The following is a 12,659-nucleotide window of genomic DNA, read 5'->3' as shown; positions in this document are numbered from 1 at the left end:
ATCCTCCATCAGCTTCAATAGTTGAGACTTTATTAAGGGTCTAGCTATCGTCTACTTTGCTTATTATTGTCTATCATCAGTCTACTTCGCTCCAAGTCCTCCCTGAGCCCAGTGCAGCTCAGAGCATCAAATTAAGTTGTCATCCATCCTTCTGTAGGCTGACAGCAGTCTACCCTATCGCATTCTCTCACATTCCTGCTCCTTCCTCATCATGAGCACCCCCAACCCTCAGCACTCATCTTTGAGTGTTATAGCTTGCAAAAACCCTCCCAAACCATCTAGGTACTGCATAGGCACACCACCACTCACTCTTTTTGTCTTTTGTGTTGGTTTTGGTTGGTTTTCACCACTGAACCACACTTTGACTCACAGTGTGTAGGTGTCTTGCACTGAATTCACCTTTGAGTGGTGTGCCTGCTAGGGTTTCCAACCTGTAGGAGTTTCTCAGACAAGTGATGATTCTGTGAGGAGTGGACCACTTAGGTAGTAGTTTCCACTCTGTTCTGAAGGTGTAGTCCAGGTCATTCCAGTATATTTGTATGAGGTCTCCTATGTTGAATACTACTTCTGCTGGCTGTTGTTTCAGCATGTGATGATTGAATGCTGTTTTTCATTTGATTGCATGTCACACTGCTTCATCATAGCCATCTAGTCATTGTTGTGGGGTGTATGCCATGCATATTGCTGTGTTGAGTGCTGATGGTTCTATGGTACTAGACATTAGCTCTGTGCGCTTTGTGTCAATGACCAAACCTAGGAGCAGTTCTTTCAGTGTGAACTTGAGAGACAGAAGGAGATGATTGTTCATGGCCCAGACCACATCATCCAGGTGGTCTGACCATGTTCTTGGCAGTTTCTCCCAACCATCATTCTCCACATTGTCCTCTCCCACATTTGGTGCACACAAGCCTTTGAGAATGTGTAATAGCAACTTGTTAGTTCCTTTGACTAGTCCATTGACCCATGGTGAGTATGTGGCTACTACCTGGTGTGTGCATGACCACTTAGCACAGCACTCCTTGACCAATTCATTATTGAAGTGGCAACCTCCATCCATCATGAACATTTCTGTGGTGGTGAAGCTGTTGAAGATGTTTGGCAGGCTGTCCACCATCATTTTGGCCATACCTGCTGTTTTGAATTTAATGACCCAAAGGTGCTGTGAAAATGTGTCTAAGAAAAGGCCTAGCATGTGGTACCTGCCCTTGCCTGTTGGCATTGATAGGTAGTCTCCAACTAGTAGCTTGAACAGGTGTCTTCTTGATATGGGCTCTAACAGTGAGTTTAGTTAGGGCATGCCAAAGTTTTTGCATTTTGCACAGTCATGTATGGCCTTCATTACCATGAGATCTATTTTTGGCGCATAGTAGCAATCTGTTAAAGCGATTTTTAGTGTGTCCTGACCCCAGTGTCCTCTGGTTCCATGTGCTTGCCATGCCTTTTCTTCAGCCTCTTCTCATGAGATACACTCTACCTTATGTTGCAGCCTGATACTAGTGCTGCCATACAATCTCCATAGCTTACCCTCCTGTATCACATACTGCTTTGCCTGATGTCTTGCCTTGCTACAGTTGTGAATGGGTGTGTTTGTATCAGTGTTGAGTATGGCACCTATGACCATGTGGAACAATGGTTTGTTGTTGAATCATTGTCATAATTCTTGATTGCTCTGGGATAATTTGTCAATGGTGAACATGTCATTGACAAGTCCTAGTGTTGTTTTGGGATCTGGGCTGACCAACCAGTTACCTCCATCTTCCTCACTGTCATGGTCTATGTTGTCCCATTGTTGGCTTAGCCCATCCATGACTATGTTGAGATGCCCTGGCACATGTCGCACCACTATAATGTTGTGCACTAGTATTCTGTCTCACCATTGTGTGTGTGCTGCAGATATGTTGTTGTTTGACAGGATGTCCTTGAGGGCTTGACAGTCTGTTTTGATTTCCACTGGGAAGCCCCATACTATGTCCATGAAGCAGTCTAAGCCAAACTTCAGTGCTGCAAACTCTAACAGGAATGACTTGTATTTCCTCTCAGTTGATGGCATTCATTTTGATGCAAATGCTATTGGTACCATTTTTTTTGATAGTTTTGCCTGTTGGTGTTTGAATCTTGTTACACTGTGTGAGTATGGCTCCGAAGCCTTCCTGGAATCCTGTCAAGTTTGGGTTGTCCAGGTTGAGGCTGGACCAGAGACTGAAGTGGGCATGAGGCCAAGGGGTCAGGATCAGGAGGAAAGACAAGAATACAGAGGGGTGGACTGGTTGGACTTAGCAACTGAGATTACAGCACTATTCCCTTGTGTGGGTCACAGTCCAAGTCCGAGGCCAAGGATTACAGATAGAACTTATTTGATTTCAGACTGAGGAATACAGGCTGAGTATCTAAGAGTTTATATTCTAAAAGTAGCTATAGTATGGAGACCAGTAATGCTGGTCTCACAAGGATTGCTAAGATGATTGGTAAGACAAGTACTAGTAATGTATGACAAAGATGATGGAGACTGGAACAGGGTGGACCAGGGACAAGACTGGGCAGGGCTTAACTGAAATGACATGCACTGCAAAGCAGTGTGCATTGTGCTAGACTAACTGGAGATATGGGATTGGTGAGGCTGAGGCCAGACTGAATGAATATGAGGCTGAGTCCAGCCAGGGTCAAGACACAACTATGACAGTATCCCCCTCTTAGGGGTCAAACCCATGAGACCCCTGCAAGAGTGGTAGGCTGAGTCCAAAAACTGGCTGAGTTCAAACAATTGATACTTGTAGCCTGCTAAGCCCTTTGTGTCTTTCTTTCACATCCTAGTTATCATGTCCAAATCAAGGCCAATCAGCATGACTGACAACAAGAATGAAGGCCAGGTCATTGTCAACTGGACCCAGGTGCCAGACAATGCCATCAGATATGATACTGATGACAATGAAGAAGTGATGAAGGCCAAGTTGAAGGAGAGGAAAAGATGAAAGGTGGCTGAACAAGCCCAGTGCAAAGAGCAGGCTCGGCTTGAGGCCAAGAGAGCAGACAGGGAGAGGGCTGAGGCCAAGACAGCAGCACAGGAGGCTGAGGAGAAGAGAGTGCATGAGGAGGAAGAGAAATGAGAGGCCAAGTGTAAATGCAAGGCTGAGGCCATGAAGGGTGATGAAGCTAGGGCTGGTAGTAGTGAGGCCACTGAGGTGAAGAAGGTCGTCATGGACCCTGGGTGAGTGACTCTTCAACCTTATGCATATCCCTTTTGACAATTCTCTTAGTTGTTCCTGCTGTGCCCAGGCCAAAACTGTCTGTGAGTTTGTCATAGATGGTAACAAGAAGTGCATTGCCTGTGTGTGATGCAACCAGTTGAAGGGGAAGTTCCAGTGGCATGGGGATGGAAAGGATGCTGAGGCCAGGCCCAAGGCCATTGGCAAGGTTGACAAGGGCAAGGAACAGAAAGTCAATGAAGAGAGTGCTGAGGCTGGGCCAAGATGAGTGTGAGGCTGACTGAGGTCCTGGGCCTCAATGAGCCTGAGGCCAGCAGGAGTGGGCTGAGGGAGGCTGGTGTGGACAGGTACTTGGGCTTGGAAGGCAAGCTTGAGTGACTGATCAAGGCTGGCATGGACAGGTACTCAGGCTTGGAAGGCAAGCTTGAGCAACTGATCAAGGCTGCAGGGCTGATTGCCAACAACTTGGCCAGTCTTTTTGAACTTCATGAGACCACAGTCAAAAACTCAGGCCAAATCACTGACACCCTCAAGTCAATACTCAATGAGTCCTACAGCTTCAGCATGGCAGTCTCCCCCTTGGACTCAGGCTCATCTGAGCTCAACTCCAATGAGTTGCATGAGGAAGCCAACTGTTTGAAGGACCATGGTGAAGATGAGGAGGAGGAGGCAGAAGGGGAAGATGAGGGTATGGCTGAGTAGTGTTCATAACATAGTGCCTTTGTTACTCCTCTCTGCAAATGTGGCATGTCCAGTGTCTGGTGTTATACAGTGAAGTAAGAGAAACAAGAGGAAGAAAACAAGGTAAGTAAGAGATCAGGAGAAAACTAGATACTGATAGGAAAAATGGAGAAAAGGAGTTGAGGCCAGTTGAGACTGGTCCTTATTGGTATGGGCTGGGTTTGCTGGGGTAGCAGGAGTGGAACTCTTGCACAAGTTCAGAGGCATTGTCTAGTTCTGTGGTGAGTACTCATGTAGTTTCTGCATCAGTCCCCTTGTAGCTGGTCCACTGGACTAGATACTGAAGCCAGCACTGGTGATGCCAGTGTGAGTCAAAGTGCAGTTCAGTGGTGAAAACCAACCAAAACCAACACAAAAGACAAAAAGAGTGAGTGGTGGTGTGCCTATGCAGTACCTAGATGGTTTGGGAGGGTTTTTGCAAGCTATAACACTCAAAGATGAGTGCTGAGGGTTGGGGGTGCTCATGATGAGGAAGGAGCAGGAATGTGAGAGAATGCGATAGGGTAGACTGCTGTCAGCCTACAGAAGGATGGATGACAACTTAATTTGATGCTCTGAGCTGCACTGGGCTCAGGGAGGACTTGGAGCGAAGTAGACTGATGATAGACAATAATAAGCAAAGTAGACGATAGCTAGACCCTTAATAAAGTCTCAACTATTGAAGCTGATGGAGGATTTACTGAGTGATGATAAAAAATGTGAGCAAGAGGGGCTCTCTGATGTCTTCTTCTTTTTTTTGCTATCTAAGTACAGTGATTTATATACAGTACAGGGGTGTTGCCCTTGGAAAACAAGGTGCAAACACTTGGTAAGTGATGGGTAATCATCTTGGAAAGCATTGGTAAGCATTGGTAAGGATTAGCAAGCCAAAAGGCAAAGGATCAGTAAGCAAAGTCAAAAGATTGGTAAGTATTGGCAATAGGTGAGTCAAAGACAGTCAAAACATCAAAGTATGAGTCAAGTAATGTCAGGAACTGGGAAAGCACACTGGAATCACATTAGGGGGAGGCTGCGCATGTCACATCTTGAAGAGATTGCTTCTAGGCCAAGGTGGGATGACAGAGAGGCAGCACTGATCTGATGCTAACATAGTACATCCAAAAGTGGACAGGGTGAGTCAGATGTCAACAGGGGTCAAGCTTTGGGGGTCTGTGAGGTGACAGGAGCATAGGGGATCACAACTTTCCCCCCCAAACCATCCTCTCAGTGAAGCAAATAAAAACTTCATGAATGGGGCTCTGTTGGAAGAGAGGATGAAGGGGGAGTGTCTTCTGCTGTATCTTGCAACAAGGGGGCAAGATGTGCATCATACTCATCATGGATGCGATCAGGGAGAGTGGAGAACAGTAGATTATACTGTAGCTGTTGCAATCTTGGAAGAATGACAGATGAGACTGGTACAAAGACATTGCAGGGAGCAGGGAGGAAGGATCCATATGCTTCTTGGACTGGAGAGACTGAAACAACCACATAAGACCTTTCCAAGCAAATGACAGACATGAGGCGACCAAAGAATGTCCTCCTAGAGGTCATACTGACAAAAAGAACACACTGTCCAAGCTGGATGGGCTGAGAGGGCACAGATGAGGGTGGAATGTACCAGGATGCTTCAGGACAGAAGCTGGTAGGAACTCCTGGTAGATATATGTAGCCATGGTCCCTAGCAAAGGGGACAAGTGAAATGATTGACATGGAGGCAGCCATGTCAGAAGAATTAGCAAAATGAGTGTCTTTTGGAGGGAGTGCTGTAGAAATGTGTGGAGTGTGCAAATCCTTTCCAATTTTGGAAGGTAGGATCACATGGCTGAGTGCTACAAGCAAGTGTGAGAATGGTCTTGGTATCTGCAGAGACAGCAGAGATATGTTGAAAACCAGAATGCCATACACAGGCACTTAAGAATTTTAACCAGCACTTAACTCACTCCCTTTTCTTTTTCTTTGGCACTGATGACTTGTTCTTGTGTGAGGGATGACTGCTGACATTTCTGGCTGTCCTTCTTCACATGAGGGCTATGGTCTTCATCTCCATTCATCAGCTGTATCCATGTCCACCTCACCAAACACCTTTGGTGTGTGACAGCATGTTCAAACCAAGAGAGGGCACACATCTACACAGTGACCAACAACGCTATGTACAACAACTACAACAGAGTGGAAGGGGAGCTGGGAACAACAAGGGTGCAAGAGCTGAGAGAGAAGAAATTGTGGAAGAGGAAGAGAACAGTGGAGATGACAAGCAGGATGGTGTGGGCAAGGATGGCAAGGATCCCCCAGAGGAGGGGAGTACTTTGGCAGAGAGGGTATAGATGAAGTGTCTTGGAGAGAGGGCAAGCAGGTATAGCTGTGTGCACAGATGACGAGGACATCATCATTTTTTGAAGGGGGCACATGGAGTAGGGAGGTCCAGGGACAGGAGGCAAGGATACAGCCACAGCATGCTTAGTCAGATAGACACACATGCAGACATGCAGAGGCAAATGTACAGTTATGATACAACAGACCAGGAGCTCAGTTCATCCCACTGAAGGAGTCCAACCACTCCAATGGGAAGTTGGATGACAATGAAGTAATCTACATGCAACTGCCACCTGGACTCTCAGTTAACAGCAAATATAAAAACCTGTCACCTGACTGCATGTAGTGCTTTACAGATCAAAGCAAGGAGCATTGAAGTGGTACAAGTGGCTGTGTGCTGCACTTGCTACACTCAGTATGCATTGTGCTGAAGCCAACTGGGGTGTTTTCTTCATGCACACAGGCCAGGACATCCTACTCCTCACATCACACATTGATGACTGCACCATCACCAGCAATAACCCTAGCTTAATTACAAGGTTCAAACCTGAAGTGGCCACAAACTTCAAGTTAACAGATTTAGGCCCCATTTTGTCCCTACTTGGAATAAAAGTCATGAGTAACTGCTCAGCATGCATGCTCTCACTCTTGCAGGCATCCTACATCGATTCTATGATGTTAAAATATAATTTTGTAGATCTATGGCCTGTCGCAACACCTATGGACCCCTCAGTCCAGTTCTTGACTGCCCAGTGCCCAAAAATGCATGCTGAGGCTGCATACATGAAAAATGTGCCATATCACAAAGCCATTGGCTTGCTGATGCACCTAGTGGTCGCCACACACCCCAACATGGCTTTTGCTGTTGGAACATTGTTGCAATTCTGCAATAACCCCAGGTTAGCACATTGGGAAGGTGTAAAAAGAATATTTAGATACCTTTTAGGCATGAAAGGGCTTGTGTTGACATTTGGAGGGGATAGATATGGTCTTGAGGGCTATACAGATGCAGATGGCACCTTGCAGGAGCACTGGAACACCATTTCCAGCTATGCCTTCCTGCTCAATGGTGGAGCAATCTCCTGGGCCTCGAAGAAACAAGAACTGATTACTTTATCTACTACAGAAGCTGAGTACATTTCTGCCACTCATGCAGCAAAAGAAGCCATCTGGCTTTGTCACCTCATCCAAGAGTTGTTCTGCCCACTCTCACTCCCAACCACAATTTATTGCAACAATCAGTCTGCAATTGCACTTGCTCACCATGGCAATTACCATGCCTGTACAAAACACATAGATGTTCATTATCATTTTATATGCTATGCTATTGATAATGGTTCACTTTGCCTCATCTACTGTCCTACTGGCAGTATGGTTGCAGATACCCTTACCAAGGCTCTTCCAAACATCAAAGTCAAGCACTTTGCTTATGAGCTTGGACTCTGTGATGTTTGAGGGGGAGCATTGTATATTCTGTCTTTCATATTATACTTTCAACTGCATCCCACTTAGTATTATAGTGCGCATTTGGCTATATTACATAATCACATTCATTTTCATACTTGAGTAGCATACTCACACCTCAGTTGGCTACTTAACCCAACTGAGGTGAGCACTTTCTACATCCTGTCTTTACACTCAGCTGATAGTCCTGTAGTATATATTCTACAGACCCTGTGACAGGCCTGTCTATATAGATTAGCCATGACACATGGACAGGCCTGAGGGCCTATAGTGAGAGCAACATATGTACAGGCCCATAAGCACAATTCCACAACATATGGGAGGGCCTGTGGAGGGTAAGGATGCTGCAACATATAGATGGGCCTGTGACCAAGTATGTATGCTGAGCTACTGTAAGACATGGACAGGCCCATCCATGGTAGGGTGCACCCCAGTCACAATATCAGGACAGGCCTGCCTATTGTATCATGAAGCAGGTCACAACATATAGATGGGCCCACCCATCATATGCTTTATAGGGTTGCAACATAAAGAGGGGCCCCTCTATGATAGATTACAGAGTTGGCAACATATGGAAGGGCCTGTCTTTGGGATAATATACCCCTGTCACAACATATAGAGAGGCCCATCCATAGCAAGATGTATGCCTGTCACAACATAAGGATGGGCCTGTCAGCAATATCATTGACAGCATCACAACACATAGACAGGCCCATCTAGTAAGATGCATCCCTGTCACAACATAAAGATGGGCCTGTCAGTAATGTCATTTATAGTGTCACAACATATGGATGGGCCCTTCTGTAATACCATTTATACCATCACAACACATGGGTGGGCCTGTCCATAGTAAGATGTACCTGTCACAACATAAAGACAGGCCCTTCAATATATATCATTTACAGGGTCACAACACATGGATGGGCCCATCTAGTAAGATGCACCCATGTCACAACATAAAGACAGGCCAGTCAGTATTATCAATTACATTGTCACAACAGATGGATGGGCCTGTCTAGTAAGATACACCCCTGTCACAACATAAGACAGGCCTGTCAGTAATATCAATTACAGTGTCACAACACATAGATGGGCCCATCTAGTAAGATGCACCCCTGTCACAACATAAAGACAGGCTCATCAGTAATATCATTTATAGCATCACAACATATGGAAGGGCCCTTCAGCAGTATCATTTATGTGGTCACAACATAAGGATGGGCCCTTCAGCAGTATTATTTACATGGTCATAACGTATGGATGGGCGCTTCAGTAATATCTTTTATATTGCCATAAAACAAGGACAGGTCCATCTAGTAAGATCCACCCCTGTCACAACATAAGACAGGCCCAAAACCAATAGCATGTATAGCATCACAACATATTGATTGGATCACAGTAAAATATTGAGGCAAATGTCCTGACATGCTGTAATTTTCCAACAAGCTGCTTGCAGCTTGCCCACTATACAACTCTGACCTCATCCACCCCAAGCATGAATACTATGCAAGACAAGTCTAAAACCCCCCATGGATGGCAAATGGAACTAACAGACTGCATTGCATCATACATGAAAGCCAGATTTCAAGAGGAGGTATTCAGTGGACCTCATGCCCTTCCAGATATATTGATTCTGTTTCTGGTGTTATGTGAAGTGGATCACATATCATCAGTAATCTCACAGGCCTATCATCACCCAAGTAAGTCCATCATAATGGTGTGATGGAAGTTTTCATCTTTCTGCAGTCAATGTTGGGAAAAATCAAGGTGGAAAAACCTGCAATGCAGAAGCTGCTGAGAGATATGTGGAAGTGACTGAGCCATCCATTCTGGTGACTGACTCAAACACCATCCACATTTGGTATTTGCTGGATGCTCTCAGCCCAAAAAGAAGGGTAAGGGAATGCAGAATCTCATATTCTACTGACTTAATGGAATGGCAGGCTGACATATGGAACTGCCTTCATCTTCTGAGGGAACCACTGTGGGAGAGCATAACAGCTTCCCCACAGGCATGGCAGATGGACAAGTCATATTTCTGCAATAATGCTGAGTTGAAAGGTGCCATCAACCTGTCACCTGCATGGTTTCAACAGGGTCATGGGGTGGGTGATCATTTCTTGCCTTGTGAATAAAGTGCTCATCCATCTTGAAGCCCCAAAATGGCTTCCTGGAAGCCTCATGGCTGCTCAAATCCAGGATGGAAAACACTTCTACAAGGGAATGGGTTGACCAAATGTCCAACACCAATGCCCTGTTATCTGCGATCCTGCATGTCATCCATCTGTGAATGTATGCAGATGGCAGGGAAGCATTGATCTGCCTTGGTGAACAGGCAGATCAGTGGGTGGATTCAGATATGAGCTCCATGTATAGCAGCATGTCTGTGATGGTGAATTGGGCAACTTGTTACCACAGAGATATCAATGGACAGGATCCATGGTATGACATGCTGGTAACTGTGGGCAACTACCTGCCCTTGGACTTTGTCATTCCAATGTTGAATCTGTGGCTGTGCCACAACCCAGGGATGATCATTGCATTTTCAGGTTCAGCATTGGAGCATGGGGTGGGAGCTGTAGATGGTGACAGAGCATGCCTGGCATACTACATGCATGCCAATGTACATCAGTTGGTGCACATTCCCATGTGTCAATCACCACAGATGGACAGCCTACTACCTAGACCAGTTGCAACTGGAGAACTGTTGATTTGAAGCTGCAAAATTTAATGTAAGATTTAGTAGGCAATGCAGATCTTGTATTTTATTAGGATATGCTGGCTCTTGAACTTTGGATGGGTGGTGTTGCCAAGATTTTGCAAATGGGCAGGTGCTTCAACATCATAGATTGGGCAGGTACTCAGAGCTAAAGGGTGTGCATCATAAACTGCAAAAAAAGTAAACCTACTCAGGCCATCATGCAGATGGGTGGATTGTCACACATCACACAGATGGGTGGGGGTTCAGACATCATGTGAATGGGTGGTATCTCATAAATGATTGACATTCACAGCAATGTATATACAACCAACACCACAGTCAAAAACATGTAAACTATTGAAGCAGCATGCCCAACAACCCCTGCAATGCCCACCACCTAGCATAGAAATGGTCAATTTGTTGACCCTGACTGTTGACAACATCAGCATATTTCTGAATATTTTTGAGACTGGCTGAATGCCTTTGGTTGTATTTCCATCTGCTGAGAAATATTTATCTGCTCATTTGCCAAGCTTCTGCCTATTGAAATACATTAGCTCCTGCAATAGCAGAATGCAATGTTGTCCCTGAATTGAACCTTGCAAATCTCACAATCTGCTCATTTGCACATGTCCCACCTGTGGGCATACCTTGGATCCTACATTAGTGCAATGAGAATATTGCTTTGCATTTGCATCTGATGACCAATTGCTCTCAGCCTTGCATCTTGCACAGTCCACTCATTTTGAAGGGTTCCATCTATCAGGATCCATTGAATGCCATGTTAGCAAGTCAAGACAGTCCATATCAACCTTGCATATTGCACAGGCTGCTCATTTGGAAGGGTTCTGTCTATTGGGATCCACAGAATGCTGTTTTCACAGGCTGACATCTTTCTTTGCATCATTATCCTATTATCAGCCATTATCTTGTTTTGTAACTCCCAAGTGAACACTGTAAATAGCATAGCCCACTCATTCACCAGGTGTCTGTCTATTGGGATTCATCAGTGGCTGTATTAGCAAACTCAGATGTGTTGGCCAAATCAGACTATTAATTGCATTTGTGTCAGATGGCAGGTTGCTATCACATATCGCACAGTCTGTTCATTTGCAAAGGTTCTGTCTATCAGGTTCCATCAGCTCTGGTTTTAGCAGAATGAGACCATCCCACTATCTCATTTTTTAAATTTCAAGTTAACTATTCTATGTCACAAAGCCATGCATTCACTAAGCTTCCACCTATCTCTATCTGGATACATTAGCAGTTGTTTTAGTAGAATGAGATTATCCTTCACAATTCTGTTGGCTGTCTAGCTATTATTGTCTTTTTCTCACTCTTAAATAAAGGTTGAATATACAATGTGGCACGAGTGGTCAATTAAAATGGAAATACAAAATGACATTGTATGTACCATGGAGGAATAAAATGATAGATGCCCTTTTTCACCCTGCTGTCCTATCCACCCCTGTCTCATCTGCCAGAGGCCCTAAGAGATCGATGAGATCATCACCCAATGCTCATCCATATACCCAAAATACACAGAGCCTCCAGCTTGTGAGCCATCCTGTCCAGCATCTGCATGGTTTTGTCCTGTTGCATTCAGAAATCATACATTCCATCCTCATAGTATTGGTGGTGGGCCTCAGCATTGTGGAGTCAACATTCCAAATCTTTGATTTGCTCTTCAATTGTGTTGGATGTTTGTGACACCTTGGCAATTGGGGCACAGACAGGTGACAGTGTGCTGGGAGTTGCAGTGGTTGTGAGTTGGATGGGTGCTGCTGTTGTTGATGGGTGGGTGTCTGCTTTGAATGCAAGGGTTAACCACAATAATTAGCATAAATGTAGAGTGATTAAATGTACCTGCTGCTGTAGATTCCTCTACCTCCTGCACAACAGATGGGCCAGCCTCAACAATCAAATCTGCTTGTACAGTGGCTGGGATTGGGCAGGAATCCCTGCATTTGAATGCAGGAATATGAATCTCTGAATAACATTTGAGTCAGTGTAAATACATGAAATTGTGAACATACTGAGTGAAGATCCCTTGGGGATCATCTCTCCCTGGTTGGAGGGCCCAACCTCAGTGCTGATGGCTTTAGAAGCCATTGAAACGTGTCGCTTTGGGGGACATTCCTTTGGGCTTTGGGATTCTTGGGCCTCCATTGTCAGGGACAGACTTCGAGCTTGCTTTTTTCCCCTGGCTCATGATGGATTCCGTTGAGTTGGAGCAGCAATCCTGCCTTTTGCAT

General features: G+C 45.2%; 1 protein-coding gene across 1 annotated transcript; it reads left to right on the top strand.

The window, feature by feature from the left end:
• Window positions 1–9,993: 9,993 nt before the first annotated feature.
• F5J12DRAFT_717641 (uncharacterized protein) lies at window positions 9,994–10,419 on the top strand (the record flags this gene model as incomplete). Its single annotated transcript, XM_051741074.1, has 1 exon — window positions 9,994–10,419. One exon carries the CDS (start codon window positions 9,994–9,996, stop codon window positions 10,417–10,419), a length of 426 nt encoding a protein of 141 aa, XP_051602382.1.
• Window positions 10,420–12,659: the final 2,240 nt, after the last annotated feature.

Source organism: Pisolithus orientalis, assembly GCF_024613125.1.
Source record: "Pisolithus orientalis strain OTSU chromosome Unknown F5J12scaffold_7, whole genome shotgun sequence".
NCBI classification, from domain to species: Eukaryota; Fungi; Basidiomycota; class Agaricomycetes; order Boletales; family Pisolithaceae; genus Pisolithus; species Pisolithus orientalis.
This window is presented reverse-complemented; position numbering and strand designations above follow the sequence as displayed.